The 21763-nt window shown below is 39.1% G+C and overlaps 1 protein-coding gene across 5 annotated transcripts in view; it reads right to left on the bottom strand.

Annotated features, from left to right (window-relative positions):
- LOC111864059 (E3 ubiquitin-protein ligase TRIP12) overlaps positions 1-18411 on the bottom strand; it is a 91550-nt gene extending 73139 nt beyond the window's left edge. For 3 of the 5 annotated variants that reach the window (XM_033751309.1, XM_033751311.1, XM_033751312.1), the window contains exons 1-4: positions 18145-18411; positions 17220-17348; positions 3818-4453; positions 387-1051 (exon numbers count right to left, since the gene is read on the bottom strand). In XM_033751309.1, the coding sequence (XP_033607200.1) occupies positions 387-1051; positions 3818-4453; positions 17220-17305 (1387 nt within the window). In that variant the 5' untranslated portion in view covers positions 17306-17348; positions 18145-18411. Of the gene's footprint in view, positions 1-386; positions 1052-3817; positions 4454-17219; positions 17349-18071 lie in introns of all 5 variants that reach the window. The other 2 variants (XM_023851038.2, XM_033751310.1) reach the window with 2 other exon arrangements.
- Between the last annotated feature and the right edge of the window lie 3352 nt (positions 18412-21763).

The following is a 21763-nucleotide window of genomic DNA, read 5'->3' as shown; positions in this document are numbered from 1 at the left end:
CAAATTTTAACAAATGCATTTACCTTTCAAGCAAATACATAGCAAGATATGCTCAAAATGTACTTACACCCACAGATGTGCTTACAAAGATCCAGTTTCCAAAATGTTGTTCTCTAGTTCACACAAATATTAAATTATGCTTGAGACAGACACAGAAATGCATACAGTCCATGTATAAGGTTATTATTTCTTGAAAATTCTAACCTAAATATGAGTACTGCAGTAAATTTTACTACAATTTTCCATTATCAATGTCATGAATTGAATTTCGTGCACGCAGGCAAATGGACAAAGCAGGTTCCACAGGCACTCCATAGGGCTGGAAATATGCCTAAAAATTAAAAACTTTTCTTATGAAAGGCAGGACAAAAAAAAGGTGCATTTACCTGTGATGATCTTGTTGTTTGATACTGAATGTGCTGTCAAATCTCTTTTTCTACCCCTGCCAATGCTCTTGCCTGACTGGCTGCTCCCTGGACGAGTGTAAGATGATGCTGAAGTTGAATAACTCTTGCAACTAACAGTATCCAATGGAGTGTTTTTGTCACTGTTAACTTCCCAAGTTGCACTTGCCCCTACCCCAAGAGAAGCTCCTGTGATGGTTACGTTGTTATTGTTATTGTTCCTGTTGCGCTGTCTCCTGCCAGAGCTTGAAACCCTGACTTCTTGTTGATGTGCTACTGTGTGGTGTTTCTTAGTTGCCCCAGTGTTCGACTTGCTTTCTGAGGTAGTTACTTTGCGATTATTGAATGTTTCACTTGCTTTAGTTTGGCTATTCTGTGACCGGGTTCCTGACTCCTGGCTTGTTGTGGCACTAGAAGTTCTGCTGTAAGGGTAGGTGGATGTAGATGATGGTTTTCTTGTAGTCTTTGCTGTCAACACTGACTGCAAAGCAGGAAGTAAGTCTTCTCCTGTTCCAGAGGCAGATGCCACAGAGCTGGAACGAGAGCTCCTCCGGTTGTTAACAGCCTTCCCTCTCGTTGGTCCAGATGAAATTACACTTGCAGTTTTCGGTTGGACGCCTCGAGATGAACTTCTGGACGAGTTACTACTGTTGGGAAAATTATTTTTCATTGAAATATGGAAACAATCATACACGGATAGTCACACCCTACATGCGGTTTACATGTAGTGCTACATAATTATAAATTCATCCATCACAATGTGAACAGACTTCACAATTATTCTAACACAATCATATATCTCTACAATTTACATTACTTCTATATGTCTGTTAACTTCATACACATGAAATCTACAGGCTGTCCCATAAGCATAGGCCAATATGTTCTCTTTTTTGCAGCTGTAATTGGAATGGGTAAAGACAAAGTCAAATGACCATGATTCCCTGACCTTATGTATTTTAACTTTCACCTGCAGGGCCATGTGGAACCTAAGCTCTGTGCTGTAAGAATGAGCAATGCTAAACATCATCAAAAGCAAACTACCAGTCTATGTCATAAGATCACACCATTCACTTGGACTGATAAAAACATTTGTGCATTTATGCTGACAGACTTTCTGAGCACTCTGTAACAGCTGTGTACAAAGTCTGATACTGTCTATGGCTCAAGATTATGTACTACTCCCTGAAAAAAATAATGTTCACTCCTCAATATTCAAACTAATTAATGGGATATCAAACTGACATGAAGTTAAGGCAGTCTGACCTTTATTCTCCTTTTCTCACATATTTTCAAAGGTAGAATTCTTGTGAATTCTTACAACCTTGTGGCAAAATCCAAGAATTTTGCAATTCTTACACTTTGTATTGGAAGAGGTGGGGGTTAAGATTTTAATTTTGTTACATTTTCTATCTGACATACAGTTTACAATGTAAAACTCTCACGCATGTGCCTTAAGCACCCTGTGCTCAGCAATACCAACTCAACATTTCTTAATTTTCTATGCAACAGGCATGTAAAATAAATACCTTCCTTTCGGAAATTTAAGGGACATCAAATTTAACAGACACATTTTTAAACAACCGGTGGCAGATATGACAGGTACTGCAAAAGGTTTTTGAAAACAGTTATGTCTGTTATTTACTACTGTCTGCTCAAACATTATGTTTAGTATCACAAAGCACAAAAACAGAGGTCCATACAACCATTTTAAAAGACCCATACCTACATTTTCAGACATTTTTTTTTCTTACCATCACTTCCTGAACATTTTCATTCTTCTGAATTTTGTTTTGGTATCAAGCACGACAGAATCAAAGAGAGAGATACTGACATTTGACTCCTTGAGGCAAATTTGCTTTTATTTTATACCTTGGTTGGGATGGTGAGTAGGCTTATGGGCCGGATGACTTATGAATTAGAGTTCAATTCCCAGCAGAAGCAAGAGACATTTCTCTTCTCCATAACATCCTGATCAGCCAGGGGTAAAGGTGCCAGAGCATGACGCTACCACTCACCTTTACCTAATGCAAGGTCAAGACTGGTGGAGGTATATCTCCACTCCTCCACATGTCTTCATGGTATAGTGCTTAATTAATTATGTGTAGGGACAACTTTTTTTTATCAGCTCAACAGCCCACTTGGGCCCTGGCCTCTGATTTTCAGTTTCATGATCATTTTGCAAACAGTACAACTCCTTGGGCAAGTGATCAGCTCACTGGAAGGCCTCTACCTAAACACAGGACAACACAAATACAGAATAAACACATACCAAATATCTATGCCTTGTGTGGGATTCGAACCCATGATCCCGCCTTCTGAGTGAGCAAAGACAGTAAAAGTGTTAGACCGCTTGGCTACCATGATTGGCAGGGACACCTTTACCTTACCAAAACTTAGAAGAATCCTTGCAGTAACAAGAATTCACCACTCATACAATGTGTGACAACGCCATCAAATACCCTCTTCAAAGAAGAGTGCCACAGTGCTTCAGCAAGTGGCAGGGAAAACGAAATTACTTTATACACTCATAAAGAGACAGACTACTCTGAAGAGATGGGCCCCTCCTACCAATACATTTGATTTCCAGACTTCTTCAACCCCTGTTTTATCCTCCTGTGTCTTACCCACCACCAGTGTGATGATGTAACCTGGGCCGATTTGTGTCTTCCCTCACTCCTGGGACCCCCAAAATTATTATAGCATAGGAGTGCTTAGCTAATGTCTTGCTCTCTTGCCCTTTTAATGGCATGCTGGAAACATAATAATTCAGTTGTGTTGTTTCATTATTTTTCTAAATTCTGTTCTGATCATTTGTGTCCCACCCACGTCAAGGGAGCATGGGTCTCTGTTGTGCCGCTATCAGATATACATAAGTATATACATTAATTTTGTATACTGTGTGGCAAAGGAATGATTTTTGTGACCTCAAACATTTCTAGGTATAAGGTGAAAGTGACCCTATCTGACTTGACAAAGCTAACTTGAGTTGGTTGCCCTAGGAGAATTTGTTATAAATCAAGTTGATATTGTGTATGCATTTTGCTTAAGCGCTAGTTTTTCTGCATTTGCCACATAACTTACTCTGCTGTGGGCATGGGATCATAACAAAGAGTAGCAGCTGGAGAGTGGGGTATGTTTCAAAGGATATGTGAACTAGCTATTTTGCCTTCTAGTTTCATCCTAGGTCAGTCTCAGACTTTCTGAGCAGATCCTGTACTTAATAATAATAATTATATATATAATAATTAAATACAACACAATGAAGGCATATAGGGGCGTGACCTTGGCACTAGCTGGAGGTGAGTGGTCAGCTTTATGCCCCAGCCCCTTTACCCCTGGGGGAAAAAGCCCACCCCCTCATACTGAGCAGATCCCCCCCACCCACACAAAAAAAGACTTATAATTTTTACCTGCTGATTCCGCCTCCTCTGCTCCCTCGCCCACCTCTAGCCGCAGTTGTTGCTGCTCTGTGGTCAATCTTGCTGAAGCCCCTGGGCTGTTCAGCAGAGCTGCTTTGATCTGGGTTCCTTCCTGCTGCAGCAGCACGAGATCGCGTTGACACTGCAATGCTCTCAGACTGCACTGAGCTGATGCCCAGAGAATGTCCACCAAGTCTTCCACGCACTGTTCCTAGTGGATGAACAGGTGGTACGGTGATATCAAAATTGCAGTTGTTCTTTTGAGCTTTGTTGCCGTGTCCTCTTCCTCTTGAACCTCTGCCTTTTGTACCACTAATTGCTCTACAGTAATTGCTGTTGTGTACTGCGCCCAGCACAGATGACTTCTTATCTGGGCCACCTGACAGACCAACTGCTGGACTACTGATTCTGTTCAGTGTGCTACAATTGACAGACTCTGTGGCAACAGAATCCTTGTGGAACCTTTGAGTTGTGTGTAGATATGACAGTGATGCACTGCTTTCTTCAAGAATATCTGCTTTTGTGAGAGCACCTGTCAGACTGTCTTTCCGGGTTCGTTTCCTGCTAGGTGTTTGATGGCTGGATGGATTTCCACGCTTCCTTGATCCACTCAGTCCAGTTTTGAATCTAAACCAACAGAAGCATCATTAGACTACATTTAGATAAAGGAAAAGAGTTCACATTAATCTAACACAGCATAAAAGAAGGTGCAAAATTTTCACTTCTTCCACACCTTCTATGGAAGTTCAAGCTTGCGGTGCACCAACTGATGTGACATGTATTCTAAAAAGGATTTCAGAAACCAGGATTTGCTCTCAACTATATGAATGACATACATTCTTTAAAATCTGCATGCGCTGTGTATCCTTGTTACTGTAACAACAAGAAGCAGAACAGCACAACTGATACAGGACAAACCTAGATTTTTGATCCTGATTTTTCATAGTGCTTCAGGATAAAAAATATCTGCATAAAATTATCCAATGGCCACAGAGCTTCCACTGTCATTGTGTTCTCTATAAACTACCTGCTTCCAGCCATGTCTATCTATTTTCATTGTGACGGGAACAATGTCAAATTCCTACGCAAAGCAACCAAACTTTTTCTGCATGAACTATAAACACAACAGGCAGTGACGTTTCACAGAATACAAAGAAATATGGCATCAAGTTTGGCAGCAACAGAATTCTTTACAATGTGCAACAAGGCACTGCTGTTATCCAAGCACCGAATGATTTTTCAGTTCCAACAATGCATAAGAGGGTTTATATACATATATATATTGAAGAGATGAATTTGAAGATGATACTACAAAGGATGTGATCTTCTGCTGTAAAATTAATAAATGAACTGGAAATTAGTATCAGAGGAAAATCTTGAAAGCTGCACAAAATGTTTCAAGTGCAATCATTTCCATCAGAGTGCTTCTAACATAGCAGAACTAGTTAATCACATTTTATTTCAGATTTATCATTAAGGAGACACATAATGAAACAGTTAAGATGGTGGATACTACATGTTTATATGGGCTGTTAACATCATCTTCATCCAAAGGGCTCTGTAATACACAACCTCATGGCATGTGGTTGTCCTAGTGAGGCAAATGGTTACTCGATTAATAATGAATTCTACAGTGGTACGTAACCAGAAGACAATCACAGTGGCTACACATTCTAAGGCATGAAATGTCTTCGCCTGCTTGAACACTGGGATTGTGGGTTTGAACATCACTGAAGGCATGGATGTCTGTCTGTGTTTATTCTGTCTTTGTGTTAGGTAGTGGCCTTGCAATGGGCTGATCCTGTGTTCAAGGAGTCCTACTAATTGTCTAAGATTAAGAAGCTGAAACAAAACAAGGCATTCCATGAATGTCCTTTGCTCCAAGTGGGAGGAGGAGAAGACTTCACCTTCATTAATACCATCTGCATTTATATATGACACGCAAGATCAATGAAGTTTGCATCTTCACTACTTACTTTGCTAGGATCCACTTTAATGATGGACACAGCATCCAAGCATGGCAACTCCCAACACAACTTCTAGCTCTCAGAATTAATGTTTTGTTTTTACTTTCCCCATCAGCTGGTATTCTAAAAACTAGAAAACACAACGTTTTGGAACTGGACCTGCTTCCATCCTCAGGTGAGGGTGGAGACACCTACTCTGTTGGGTCCCTTAGAAAGAGTGAACCTCAATCACTGACAACCTATGTCACTCTATTTAAATGCCTGAGACGAGGCTATGTCAAAGTACGATAACAGGAAAATCTGCAATAAAAACTGGGATAAGGCGCACACAGTCATGGAACTAATTACTTTTTATCTTAGTTCCATGACTATGCATGCTTTATCACAATTTTTAATGCGGATTATCTCCATTCCCTCCTCATCTGAGGAGGGAAACAGATCAAATTTCCAAAACACAAAGTTTTCTAGTTTTTACAATACTGGACGATGGACAATGTACAAAAAACCAGTAATTCTCAATGTTATACACAACTGTCAGAACCCTTTAGAACCAAATTCTTATTCATTTTTCATTTCCACATGTATGAGTCCTAAACTACCCACCTCATCTTTCTGAACTAACCAACCCCTTAAGCCCTGAGTACAGATACTAGCAATGTACATTTTACATGAACATGTAAGCACTGCCTGCCCTTTAATTTCTAATATTGTTCTGGCAATTCCACGGAGTATGCCGTCAGCAACAGCAACACAGAGGGTCTCTTCTGTAGGATGTCCAGCTTTATTTGAATGTATTTACAAAGACAGTGGAAGTCAAGGTCACTGTCCACAGCCAAACCATTCCTAATCTTCTTTCGAAATTTCGCATTCAATCAAAGCACTGCTGCTTTGTAAGCAGGTCACAAATCCAAATCTCTGCCATAAGACCAGCTGTACTGACTGAGTTTCTTCTCAAATCTTCCAGGTAAATGCCTGGAGATGACCATAAAATGCACGACAAACACTACCTTCAACATCCTTTCCTCTTCATTATTTGCTGTCACCTTACTGCTCAACACTATACAGTCTTTTCAACTGAAAGCAATGTTAAACAAACAAAAAGGAAGTTCCAGCCAGAGTGTGTTCACAGTGCCAATCACAGTTGCAGAGGTGTTTTGCATCAGCTCCTGAATTGTGTATGGATTCTGTGAAAACTATCTGTAAAAAGAACCTCCAACAGAAATCCACGTGGTTCAATATGTGAAGAGCAGGATGGCTGAGGACCAGCCAAACACAAGACATGCAGGAAAATTGATTAGTCAGAATTTGGTCCTGAAGAGTTCATGGAAATATCCATTTGCTGTATGAAGTCAAACCCAACCTTCCTGGAAAAATGTTTTCTCAAAACTGAGAACCATGTAAGAGAAACTGTTCTCTGAGGAAATGGACGAACAGTATGCACAGATTCTCTGAGAAAAATCTGTCCAACAATATAAGCCTTAACAGCAAGCGACTCGACACAACTCTGAGGATGTAATGATGTTGCCATCATTTCATGCAGGGCTTCTGCAACCCATACATACAAATACTGTGACACAAAGGTATAGTTTAACGAGATATCATCCACTGCTAGGCAATGTCACAGCAAACATGCTCCTAGCTGTCAAATAAGCAAGCCATTGCTAGGGAACGAATAAACACACAACAATAGAGGAGCTGTTGCAGGCAGTGTTTTCTATGCAGTCTGATCCTAGGCTACACTAAGAGGACAAAACAGGCCACAGTTCAGGTCCCGGGAAAAATAGATATTCCCCGTAACCATGAAGACCTATGCCATATGTGCGATGCAAACACCTGACAAAGGCAAAGCCTACCAGTAAGAGACAAACCCATCCTCCCATCAGAGATGTTATATAAGGGCTATAACTGCAAGGGTTCAGTTGAAAAAAACAAATCTCTGGTCGTGATCCTCAAAGGGCTTGGAACCAAGATGAACTGAATGGTGGTAAACTGCCAGCCACGAAGTAACTCTGACTCTGACACAATTGAAAGACATCTGTGAGGTGGTAGAGACCTGGCAATGATGCGTGCAGAAGATATTGTTTGGAGCTGCTACCTAGCAATGCCTAGTGAACACATATAGGTCCTCATGTATGTGCTGCAGTACAGTGATTTATAGTGTGCATATCCATGAAAATGTTACAGTTATCAGTAGTAGTACATGGAGAATGAGAAGTCGTGCACATCACACTAAGTACTTTTATTTTGCTGGTTTAATGCACAAACTACAAGACATACAGCACTTACTATTAATGTTCATAACAATGGAAAATCAAATCATGTCTTTACAACATATGTTCGAAATGGCTTCCCTGTTCAGCAATGCATGCGTGAGCTCCTTTTACCACGTTTGAGACCACTTTGTGGAGCACCTGTAAACTGATGCTGTTAATCGCCATCTTAATGTTCCTTTCAAGGTCATTCGGTGTGTGCGGGTTGTTTCTATAGACAATTCCTTTGAGGTAACCCCAAAGGAAAAAATCTGTGGGTGACAAATTGCGTGAACCCGGGGGCCACAATCCTTTTGGAATGAGACGGTCACCGAGAAACTTGCACAAGAACTGCATGGTTTCATTAGATGTGTGACATGTGGCACCGTCTTGCTGCAACCAACACTCACGTTCATCAACTTCAAGAAGGGCAATAAACTTTGTAATGATGTCTTGGTATGCTGGACTGTTCACTGTTGTTTCAAAGAAAATTGGGCCCACTATTCAATGATGTGATACGGCACACCACACTCCAATTTTCTGACAGTGCAAGGGCTTTTCATGTAACACATGTGGATTTTCAGAAGACCAAATCGTATTGTTTTGACTGTTCATGTAGCCACTAGGGTGAAACCACGCTTCATCAGTGAAGAATGACTGGCGAAATAATGGTCCACAATGAAAACTCGTTCTTCGGAAAAAAACATGTCTGTCACGCAATAAGCAAAGCTATACTGCAGATGTCGTATGACCGATACACAATAAACAACGTTTCTACTTGTTGTTAGTACTCCTACAGTACCATCTAGTGGTAGGAGATATAATTATATTAACTGCAATACAATTTATAACAACTTTTAGTCTGATGTGGGCGACTTTTCGATCTCCCTGTAGTTAAGTGTTATAAGGGTTTAATAAATCAAAACTTCAGCCATACAAAGTCTAGGTTATTATGAACTGAAAAAGCACACGCCATGGTTTGATGAAGGATGCACAGAGTTATTAAATCAAAGGAAACAAGCTGAACGGCAGTAGTTACAGGATACAAGTGAAACAAATGGGGATAATCTGAACAATATAAGGCGAGAAGCCAGCAGGCATTTCAGGAATAAAAAGAGGGGATATCTGAAAGACAAAATTATTGAGCTTGCAACAAACAGTATGAACAAGAACATTAGAGACCTGTAGAGAGGAATAAATTTAAGAAGGGTTACCAACCTGGAAGTAACTTAGTGAAGATGAGAATGGTGATCTGCTTGCAGATTTCCAAAACATTTGGAACAGGTGAAACAACTACTTCTCCAAGATACTGAATGTACATAGGGTCAGTGATGTTAGGCAGACAGAAATACATAGAGCTGAGCCATTAGTACCTTATTCTAGGTCCTTTTGAGGATGAACTTGATACTGTAATGTTGAAAAGTATAAATCACAAGGTAGTGATCAAACTCCAGCAGGAGGCAAAATATTACATTCTAAGATCCATAAGCTATTACTTCTATTTGGCATAAGGAAAAATTGCCTGACAAGTGGACGGAGTCTATTATTGTATCAGTTCACAAGAAGGGTTATAAAACTCACTGTAATATTTATCAGGGGATATCACTGCTATAAACTTCATACAAAATATTACCTCTCAAGGTTAAGTCCGTATATAATGCCTCCTATTTTTTTTTGTGTCAATATGTAACGTCTGAGCTGGATGCTGGTGGTGTTGTAGTAAAGGCTGAACCTTCCCACCAATGTACTGTTAGTTTGGTTGTCGTGCGACAGATAGCGACAGCAGAGCAGTCTACCAAAATGGCATCTGACACAGAAGTGCATACGAAACAGAGATATGTTATTGAATTTCTCACTGCCGAACAAACTGCACCCATTGACATCCATTGATGCTTGCTAAAGGTGTACGGAGATGATACAGTGGATGTCAGCACAGTGACGTGTTGTGTAGTGCATTTCAACAGTGAAGAAAGTGAAGTGCACGACAAGCCACGCCCTGGACGTCCCTGCTCAGCTGCCACTCCTCACAATGAACAGCGCCTCATCTGTACAGATCGGCGGATAACTACCAGGGAACTGTGTGCGCTGCTTAATATTGGCTGTAATGCATTGGAAACGATGTTGTGGAAGCTGGATTATTGCAAAGTTTGTTCCAGGTGGGTCCCGCAGATGCTTACACAGGACCACAAAACTCATCGTCACCAGAGATGTGACGTGGTGTCACCACTACGAGCCAGAATCCAGATGATGGTCCATGGAATGGTGACATCCGCATTCCCCAAGAAAAAAGAAGTTCAAGACACAGCCATCAGCAGGGAAAGTGATGTGCACAGTCTTTTGGGATGGGCGGGGTGTGATTTTGTTGGATTTCCTGGAGCCTGGTGAGACTGTCAATTCTGAACGCTATAAGACGACGCTGACTAAGCTGAAAGCCCGCATTTCCCAAGTCAGGCCAGAGAAGCAGACAACCTTTCGCTTGCAACACGATAACACTAGACCCTGTACAAGTATGGCGACCACCGCGGACATCACAAAGTTTGGCTGGACTGTCCTACCACATCCACCATACGAGTATAGCCCCGATTTAGCACCTTCAGACTTCCATCTCTTTGGGCCTATGAAAGATGGACTATGTGGGCAACACTTTCCAGACAACGATGCTGTCATTGCAGCTGTAAGAAAGTGAATAGCCTCTGCTGGCACAGACTTTTATGGGTGCGGCATACAGGCTCTTGTTCATTGCTGGCAAAAGTGCATAATGAATGGTGGTGATTATGTGGAAAAATAACTGTAAGTAGCTGAAATCTTGCTCTATTTAACTGTATTATTATGCTTTCTGTATCTGTTGTAGTTTTCATGTACGGAACGCTCCTCGTAGATGAAATTATTGGGGATCATCAACGTGAGTTTTGACACAAGAAATCAACTACTGATACGATTCTTCCATTATTCAGATTCTTGGGGTGGGGAGTACAACGAGACAGTGTATCAATTATTTGTAAATTTCAAGGAAGTCTATAATTCAGTTAGGAGGGTAGTATTGTATAATATTCTCACAGTGTTTGGGGTACCCATGAAACTAGTTAGGCTGATTAAAATGTGTTTGAATCAAACATATACTAAAGTCCATATATATAAACATCTGTCTGATAATTTTCCTATCCAGAACAGTCTAAAACAGAAGCCTTATTGCTACTGCTTTTCAACTTTGCTTTACAGTATGCCAATAGGAACGTCTAGCAATATCAGGTGGGACTGAAGTTGAATGAAACACATCAGCTGCTGGAGTATGCTGATAATGTGAATCTACTGGGTCATAACAGATACCATAAAGAAAAACACGTAACTTCAGGATCTTCAGGAAGACCACGGAGCTGGAGACTGAAAAGCGAACAGGAGGGTCTTGAACTGGGCTGCAGAGTGTGAGTGACTGGACATTGTGGAGGGGTGAGCCCCCTTTGAAACAAAAGAAGCGGTGTCCAAAGCACAGCCCTTGGAAAAGGAAGATGGTGGTGAACTTGGACCAACTTACACCTTATCAGAGGATTGCTTGGGATAAGCGGCCTTAAAGAGGGAGCAGCAGGAGCAGTTGGAGAATAATCACCATGACAGCCAAGCCACAGGGAAGGGAGGCAGGCTGATCACAGACATCATAAGCCCAGCCCTTGGAAGAGAAGAAACGGTGGTATGCCTGTAGGTTATTCGTGATGAACAGCCTTACTGAGACTCAAGGCAAGAACAGTGAAGCCAGTGGAGACAGCCGTGCCTACGGAATCGCGCTGCAAACATGCCTATTGCTAGGGAACAGATTCATAACATATAACAACAAAGTAACTGGGAAGCGCGTGTTCTCTATGCAGTCTGTGTGATAGCTACGTAATACAACAATAGAAGAACTGTTGGGAGAGGTGTTTTATATGTGGTCCATGCTGAGTCTATATAATGAGCAGCAGCTGCGATTGGTGTGAGATAGCCACCAGCTTGGGAGTTAGTTGGAGCAATGAGTGAGTTGTGAGACAGTTGCCAGCCAGTAAGCACATGAACATGGAAGCTGAGGAAGCTATGGTGTTGGTTGCCATTACCAGGCAACAACCAGTGAAGACTAAGAAGGCTTAGTGCATGCTGTAGTGAACTGCAGAGTGTGTGGTGTGTGAATTGGTGACAGTTCTATGGTTACGTGTAGTTAAGATCTGTTAAGTGTGCAATAAATTCAATTATCAATCCAAACTCTGTGATCACACACATGACATGTTAAGGTAAATAAATACTTATACCATTCTAGTGGAATGACACAGCCTTTATTCAGACAATATAAACTAATATAAGTTAATGTTATCCACCTGAGTTCTCACAGTTGAATGAGTCGTACCTGATATACCAGTTCTACAGTTTCTATGACCAAGACGCATAAACTTTCCTCCATAGAAGATACCCAATCACAAAGACTGACCAAACCATCTACATGAAAAATGGACATTTCTTTCGCATGCTATATACCATTTCACTGATTTACAGCAACGAATCTGCATGCAACACACACAATTCTCTGGCGCTAGAACTCTTCCCATACCAATCCCTATGAAACCAATACTGAGCCAGTTTAAGCCTGTTCAGCGCCTGTAGCTACTTCCCAATATTACCCACTTATTTTGTTCCCATCTTCTAAGTGGCTGCTTCCTGGTAAGGTTTCATGGCCAAAATCAGGTATACATTTCTTGCATCACAAATCTACACTTCATTACACTAACAGATACCTTTGTACAACTACTCTAATAACATGATTCATTGGGTCCAATGGTGGGCTCTGGTCAACAAAGTACTGAACCTTCAGATTCCATAACAGATGCATGAATATACTGCAACTGTCCAAACTGTCCACAAGTATGGACATTATGTGTCATGCAGCGTGGCCCATGGCTAACATCTGAAGATATTCCCCATGTGTGCAGAGTGGCAGTTTGCAACTAAATCTGTTCTACATATTTTGAAACTATATCGCCACAACAATCCTCACAGTAAATACAATTATCAAGATGGATGGGACAGGGCTCACATTTTATGCCACCTTCATTCAAAAGCACAAATACTTTAAGGATTTGCCTAACTTCCTAAAGGAATTTCTAACGAATTAAACTTTCAGCTTAAAAAAAAAAAGAGAGAGAGAGAGAGATACAGATCATGATGTCCAAGACCAATTTTTACAACACTGAGCAGGAGGCTACCCCAACCTCATATTTTTCAGTACCTTAAGATCAGAAATAAAATGCATGTGAATATATAAACTTGCAAGTTATGAGTAACACTAAGGACACTTGATACAGATCCTAAGATGATGGCACCATATTATTAAAGATTAATTAAGTTCTGTTACAGTAAGTTTTTTGAAGAATGTAAAACTAGAAAATGGCACTTGCATGAAACCACTATGGCAAGCCAAGCAAAATTTGCTATGCATGTCATAAACACAACTACAAATACCGTATGAAACACTGCTTATATGTCAATGATTAAAAACAGTATATTTTTAAGGTTCTGTGTGTCAATCTTATTGTACATGAATATATCTACTCAATAAGTTCTCCAAAAGATAAAGATGATATATATATATATATATTTCCAATTGCAAGCAAACAGGAAATTACCACTCAACTAAGATGACCATTTGCAAGAGTCCAGCACATTAACAAAGGAGCAGAACTGATTACATACTGGTCCACAAATTTCTGTTATACATGGCATTAACAACACAAGATTTGTGACACAAAGTCTGCATAACAGGAAAGCAGACTTACTAAGTGAACTCCATATCACACTGGTAATGACAGCAACTTCGTAAGCAACTTGTTGCACAGGGAAGCGGATTAATTTGGCATGATATGCATAGTTTACACAAAGCATAACAGTACTAATGTATCCCATGACACAAGCTGCTGCAGTTGCAAGATCAGAACACACATCCAGTTCATCTCTGACAGCTTACATCTATATATGTCTCTCCAGTCCAAATCTGTATGACAACATGTCACATCTGCCACAATCTGGATGTTCGGAAAAACTAGGTAATACAAATTAGAAAGTAACTGTTACAAGTAAAGGAAATCTGTTTTTCAACTGGTTTAAATACACATCTGTTTATTTTTTATCTCACAGCTCATTATCACTTTGCAGATTATGTGTGGACACCTAACCAAATATAAAGAACATATACTAGAGCCAAGTGGGTCTCACAGAACACAAAATGTGTCAGAGCTCATACTGTTCTTCCATTTGCTTGCTGAAGATACATGTTCAATTGATATATGAACAATTAAGCTTAGCCATTTTAATATCCTCTGAACTTTTCAATTTATAACAAAACCACCAGCAATACAAATGCTTGATTACATTTTAAAGCCCTTGCAAGTAAATTCCAACACATGAACAACTTCAACAGTGAATAAATGATGTACTTAGTGAACATATTTCATCACCAAAATTAAATGAACAATAAAGATGCAAGACACAACTTCAGCATCACAGTCATACTGTTGAAGAAATGCAACATGTGAACAATGATTCTTATGAGTAAACATCTGCAGAGCAAAATTATCAAATAAATCAGTATTCTGCTCATTCTGGTCTGACCCACCCAACTGCCAACTTCTTCTCACCACTTACGCCTGTCTTTGAATTAAGTGCAGAGTAGAGAATATAATACAACAAACTGGAATTTGTAGGATTTAAGGTTTTCACAGCCATGACTATGAAGAATGCTGTCTTCTGGGATGTGGCACTGTGTAGATCTTGTGTCAACCGACATTTTGGAGGAACATATTGCCCCCATCTTCAGGGTAGAAAAATCTGCGAGTGAGGAACTAGCATATGCAGGTGGCTAACCTGAAGATGGAGACAATACGTTCCTCCAAAACATCGATTCACACAAGACCTACACGGTGCCACATCCCAGAAGGCGACATTTTTCAAAATTGGATTTATCTACATTCTACAGGTCCTCCAAGAATATGAAACATGTCATACACTACACTACAATACAAACACAGATATAAACACAAAGTTGTACATACTTACAGACATCCCTTATAATATGGAATTACATCCAAGAACCACACTGATATTATTTTAAAGTATTTGTACTTGAGAACTGTTGATTAAGGTAAATTCTTATAGAGTATGAATGAGATAGACGATACACCTTTAATGCTGGTTTGAACAGTTTTATACTGTGACTCAAAAATCTGATTATAGGCAGATGACTTAACTGTGGCACAGCAAATTCCTCTTTGCTTTTTACTGAGGTTAGATTATGGCACATGGAGATTGTATCTATATCTATATCTGGCACTTATACTGTGTATATCTGAATCTGCTTGAAATTCATGTTGTCGAAAACAAATGGTGGAGTAAAAATTCATTAATGTCACACTTCTTACATATTTCCCCATGGGAAACCCTCCTTTTAATACCTGTCTTTACGCTAATGATTTTATTGCAAAATCCTGTCTTTCTCTTTCTTGAATTTCACCAGAAAATTATTTCATATGACATAATGGACTAGACATAAGGGAACTAAACTAATTTAGTGGCCTCCGCAGTCTAGAGGTAACGTTCCCACCTCATGACTCGTAGTACGTGGGTTCAAATACCCGGTGGAGGTCGTCGAAATTTTAAGGGCGGAAAAATTCAGGGAACAAGTCCTCCGGGAGGGACTTTAAGCCGTGGGTCCTGTGTTATAGCTTTACGGCACATAAAAGAACCTCATACCTCCAAAGGAGGTCACTGAGCAAAATTGTGGATGTTTGTCGCCCAACAGCAGTCACTAATACCTCCGGTAGATGGGGGAAGCATTATAGATACTTCTCAGCCAGTAGAGCCGGTCTCGCTGGCTGGGCGGGACTGATGGTAAGCACCAATACCGGTAGATATAGAGGCTGGTAGAAATCATAGAGGGAAGCACAATGGACCACTACAGGTCTAAGTGCATGGGAAAACCCACCCTCTCTAATAACTAACTAACTAACTAAACTAATTTTGAAGATTTTGTTTCCTAAGTTATGTGACCATTCCCATACCACAGCGTGCTGAACTTGCTTTAGGTGTAATATAGTTAATATGTTCTTCCTTTTCCAGTTTTAAGTTACTGTCAATTTGAAGGTAAAGATATTTAACTGTTTCTACTTCTTCGGCTGTTTTATTATCATAGGGCTTAGTTTATATTAAAATAATACAACTTTTGGTGTTAACACAAAATTTCATGATATGTGATTTCTTAAAATTTAAGCTTTAAACCTTTTGTTCAAGCTAGCAGAGACATCATTCATAAAATTTTGAAAGTAGTCTATGAATATGAAATAATATTAACATTATCAACAAAGAGTCTTTGTTTAGACTGCAAACTAATGGCTGTTGGCAGATTGTTGATATACACAAGAAAAAGTAAAGGGCTAAGTACTGAACCTTGAGGAACTCTTTGTGATTTATAATGCTCCACTGTGAGTGTACTTCATAATCTGAATTTGCTGCATTTATTTCTATTTTTTGTTTCCTGTTATGGACATATGACTTAAACCACTGTCCAGTTATAACTTGATTTCCACAATTTGGTTTTGTAGTATATTTCATGCCTTACACAAGCAAATACTTGACAAAATCTCAAAATATTCCATCAACATGCATTTTTATTATTAAGAGCACGTAAGACTTCAACTGCAAAAGTGAATACGGCTTCATCAGCTAATTCTGCATAAGTACAAAGTAAACATCAGCAAAGATCCTCTTCAAGTTCCTGAGATCACATTCTCTCACAAATATTTTTGAGAATGTTCTTACTAATGATGCTGATCTGTAGTTGGATATAAAAGATTTGTAACCTTTCTACAATAGTGGCTCCACTTTCCAATATTCAAGTCATCCTGGAGAGCTCCTACTACCACTGATTGCAAAGATAACTTAAACGAGCACTGATGTAGTCTTTAAAGCTTCTGAGTAATCCTGTTGAGATTTCATCACAACTACACAATTCTGTTCACATTTCAGAGAATTTATTGTTTTTAAATTTATTTTCTATTGCTGTACATAAGATTCATATTTGGGGATGTTTTCAGCTAGGTACTTTGTTGCATCTTTCGTTGTTCTCGGCATGCACATAACTTAAAGGCAATAAAAAGTCATTCATCTTACCTTCCTGTATTCTGTGTGACGGCAGCCCCTGCTGTATCGAGAAGCGATTCAGACCCCCCTGACACACAGTTAGGTTGCTCGGCCATAGACGCTCTGCATGGAGTCAATCATGCCACAATCAAACTATTCCTGTCAACAAGAAGACATGAGCTGGTGTTCACATACTGAATAATTTCCTAGTAAGATGAATCATGTACCATGTGATTTATCTTGCCAATAATACAGTATCTTGCACTTAACAACTCCCTTATTCTATAAATAATTATGTCTCTAGTACATAGCATTATCTCCCAAAATTAAATGCAGGCCACCTACTATATTTTCATATCTATTTACTCAACATGTGTTCCTTGTAGCTTGTAGCTTACACTTTCATAACCAAGACCGACCGGGAAGTGATGCACAAAACGTAGGACTTAACCATATACAGCATATTCAACTTTTCCCACGGTAATAGGGGCCTTCTGTTTGGGTTCTAGCACTCTTATGACGATAAATAATCAAATGACGACATGATATGCAATCTATTTCTGTCCGCACTACACCGTCGTGCCAGCCAGTCAACAACATTCAATCGATTATAAGTCAAAGACACTTCGGCGCTATATTCCCAATCATTCAGCGTACATAAGTATTACAATTACTTCAAAACATATTATCTCTCAAATATGGTTTAAACTGCATACACAATATCGTCTTACAGGGGTATTTCTTTTGCCAAGCATACACGGACAAAAGGACTCACGAGCCACCATGATTATGAACTTGATCCTCGTTCTCCAAGGCCTCGAAAAAATCTACAAACTACTGCCTTGAGACAAATGCTTTGACGGCTAGGCACTACAAGCCTACCTCCATGCATGTTCCGAAATATCAAAGGAGATTTTTCCACATTAAAGTTGTCAAATGTAATGCAAAACTGTACCATTAGCTCGCTTATCATTGCTCACCCTCCAGCCAAACGCTTCAAAATCACACTGATCGTGAAAAGGTACTGGCAATGGAGCCGTGCTCCTCCAAATATAGTTCCATTATTAATTTTTATTACGAAATCAGGTGAAAGTTACAATACATTAAATGTGACGAATATTATTCATCAATTTTATTGTATATTTTACAGAAAGGACGAGTCCAATAATGTCCTGAAGGTTTTAAAATTACACTATTTCACAGCTGTTCACTCGCTATTAATACGCACCACACAACATGCTTCACAATTACTGCGATATCGATATATCGTCGATGTATATATATATATATATATATACACAAAAAGTTACCTACCATACTTTATGAAACAGAAATATGAAGGTTTTCAAAATACCAAAATAGTTTTAATAACTCTGCATAATGCGTCATAATAAGCCACACATACAATTGTCTGGCAACTATTTATTTCTTCAAACTTGCAAAAACAAAACAAATCGACAACTATATGGGTAATGATCGAAATATATCGATACCTATACTGTTAGCGGGAAACCTAAGCACCTTCATACAGTTCTGTAATGCGAATATTTTATATCTAGGAGTTTCAATTGAGAGGTTCTGTATATCGACCAACTACCTCAATTGTTTGTTATTAGTACATTAATTTTCGATTGCAGCACTCCAAATACTGGAGTCAGGTTATTTTACTTCTGTTAACTTTTTAATTTCAACTTGGAATATGCATTCAAAAAAAATCTTCGGGTTTTGCATACAGTGGCTGAAATAATCTTCTGTAGCTATCATTCGATAATTCCACTGCATGAAACTAAATATCATGCAGTCAATATGCACATGGATTCTAAATTTATTATCAGAGCTATGCAGAAGCACTCATTCACTCATCCATGACAAATGAAAATATATTCTTCCACAGATGTCAACTCCAAAATATTTTATGCATGGATTATGCAGCATATCTATGTAAATGTTGGTCTGGAAGTAGTGCTCTGGACTTTTGTTTCAAGACGTGCTCAGTTTGAATCTCAACTGTGGCATCAGCTATCCCGACAGGGCATTTTTTTTTTGTGGTTTTCTTCATTCCCTCCAGTCAATTGCCAGTACAACACCTCAACTGGAAGACGACCGTTTCCTTCAAAATCCATTCCTGAAGAGTTCTATCTCCTTTTAAAGTCAACTTAGATTTTGGAGGTATAATTAATTAACGTAACCTCCACCTTCTTGCCAAATTATCCATCCTGGTTAGTTGCTCGGCCTATTCTTTGACTCCGAACATGGAGGCAACATGTTCCTCTGAAATGTCAATTGACTTCCAACAGATTACACTTGGTCGTCGACTTACGACCGGCCGCCCTTATGACCACAAAAAAAATTAAAACTGAAAGATGATTAAAATGTAAAAGTTTAAAAAAATAAATTATAAAGATGATAAAAAGATGAGAAAGGTTAAAAAATACTGTTAATAAATATATGGTCGACAAACGACCTGTCAGTCAGAACGGAAGTCGGTCATAAGTCGACGAACAAGTGTATATGGCATTTTAATATTATCCTCTCATCTATAACTCAGTCTCACAAGTGGTCTCTTCACTTGAAATTTTGTGACTAAAATTTGGTGTGCAGTGCTAATCTTACTGATACATACTGTATGCCTTGACTGATAACCATAAAAATATTTTTGTAGTACAAATCTTGAAGCTCGCACATGTAATATCCTCCATCCAGCTGTAACTTTCAGATATTCTTCTTCCATTTTTGACAGACCATATCCTGCATCCATACAAAACAACAAGTAAAATTAAATTGGTATACCGTATTTTAATCTTTTGTTTCTTTCTTGGTAGGAGGCAAGATTCTGAACTGAATGGTATCAGTATTCCCTCAATTTAATTAACCTGCTCTTATTTTTTTCATGCATACAATTTGGTTTGTTAATGTCATTTCCACAAACATTTTACTGTGCTGTTTCACTTAATTATAATCCCTCCTGATTTTTCTTGGGTCTTCCTAGTGGCACATTTTACAGCAAAGTTGAAAAGAAAATGACAATAAAGCACATAGTTTTGGAGCAGTCTGAATAAGAACTACATTCGATGTTTCCTTATATGACCTCTACAGAAACTTTTTTAAAAACATTTCAACTAGTTTCGTGGGTATATTTAACCCAATGAGAATGCTGTACAGTAATTCTCTTGTAGCTGTGCAATAATGGAAGCAAAAACCTGAAATAAACTATTTCCAGTCCTTGAAATGGATTGTTATATTTGCCTCACTTCATTCCTGGCATACATACAGAGTTTATTTCAGATGAACAAATCTAGGTTACCTGAAATAAATCATAGCCATTCCCCTACATGCTGCAGTTGAGGAAGCTCAATCAGTAACTGATACAACATACATCCTTCAGTTGAACTGCACCTCTTACCTGTTACAATGGATGTAAAATTACAAATATAAATGTAAAATGTTCTATGCATGTCTCAGGCAATAGTTTACAGGATGCTACAGTTTATTTCACAGAACTTATTCAGCCTACAGTTAAAACAGTCATAAATTATAATGCAAAGTACATATTTTTTATGGTAATATTATCATGTTTTACACATCTTAAATAATTTTCCATAATTTTGTTTATTTGTAAGAAGAATTAATGTAAGGTACATCCTTTACCATTAACTATACATAAGTATTGTGTTTCTGTACATTGTCCATTGTCCTGCTTTTATTTAAAGTACAATGTTTTGGAGATCGATTCTGTCTCTGTCTTCAGGTGGAACCTACTCAGTTGGGCCCAGTCAATAGAGCTAGTCTTTATCTCTGCACACCAGCCCAACACAAGATAGGATATATAAACCATAACATAGCATAGCATAGCATAAACCATCTGTGAGAGTTAAGCCAAATATTAAGAACATAAAAAAATCCACACACAAGGCCTAGTACCTATGTCCATGCTGGTGTCCGGAGATAGGGACTAGCTCTATCAACTAGCCCCAACTGAGTAGGTTCCACTTGAAGGAGGAGACAGAATCCAGCCTCCAAGACGTTGTGTTTGAATAAAAACACAATGATGGATAATGTCCAGAAACACAATATTTGTGTTAAGATACCATCACAAACTTTCAGATCTCATAACAATTCTGACTTGCCATTTGACACAAAATATGCTCTACAGTTGATATAAAAAAGTAAAGCTCTCCCTGTAACAGGCCATGAAGGCCCATTGGGTTGTGAGACGATGAGGGTCCCACATTATCTAGACAATCGGCTCAAAGAAGGCGTTAAGGTTGTCAGCCTTATGCGCTGGCCGCGCTTTACTCCCCAAGAAAATTATTTATTTAATTCCTGATACTCATTTCTGTTAGAGGCTGAGCGAACCCCAGGGCCATAGTGTGGCCGGAAGGATTAGGTCAATTGAGAAAAATCCAATGATCTCATCGGTATTTGAACCCACGACCTTCCAACTTGTAGCATAGTGCCTCAACCACTATGCTACCACGTGCCCCCCTGCAGTTGATATACATCAGTCAATAATGTATGCACCAAGAACACTATAGTTCATTTCCTCAGCTTATGTTCTAGGTCAAATGTCAATG

Source organism: Cryptotermes secundus, unplaced genomic scaffold, assembly GCF_002891405.2.
Source record: "Cryptotermes secundus unplaced genomic scaffold, Csec_1.0 scaffold669, whole genome shotgun sequence".
In the NCBI taxonomy this organism is placed as follows: Eukaryota; Metazoa; Arthropoda; class Insecta; order Blattodea; family Kalotermitidae; genus Cryptotermes; species Cryptotermes secundus.
This window is presented reverse-complemented; position numbering and strand designations above follow the sequence as displayed.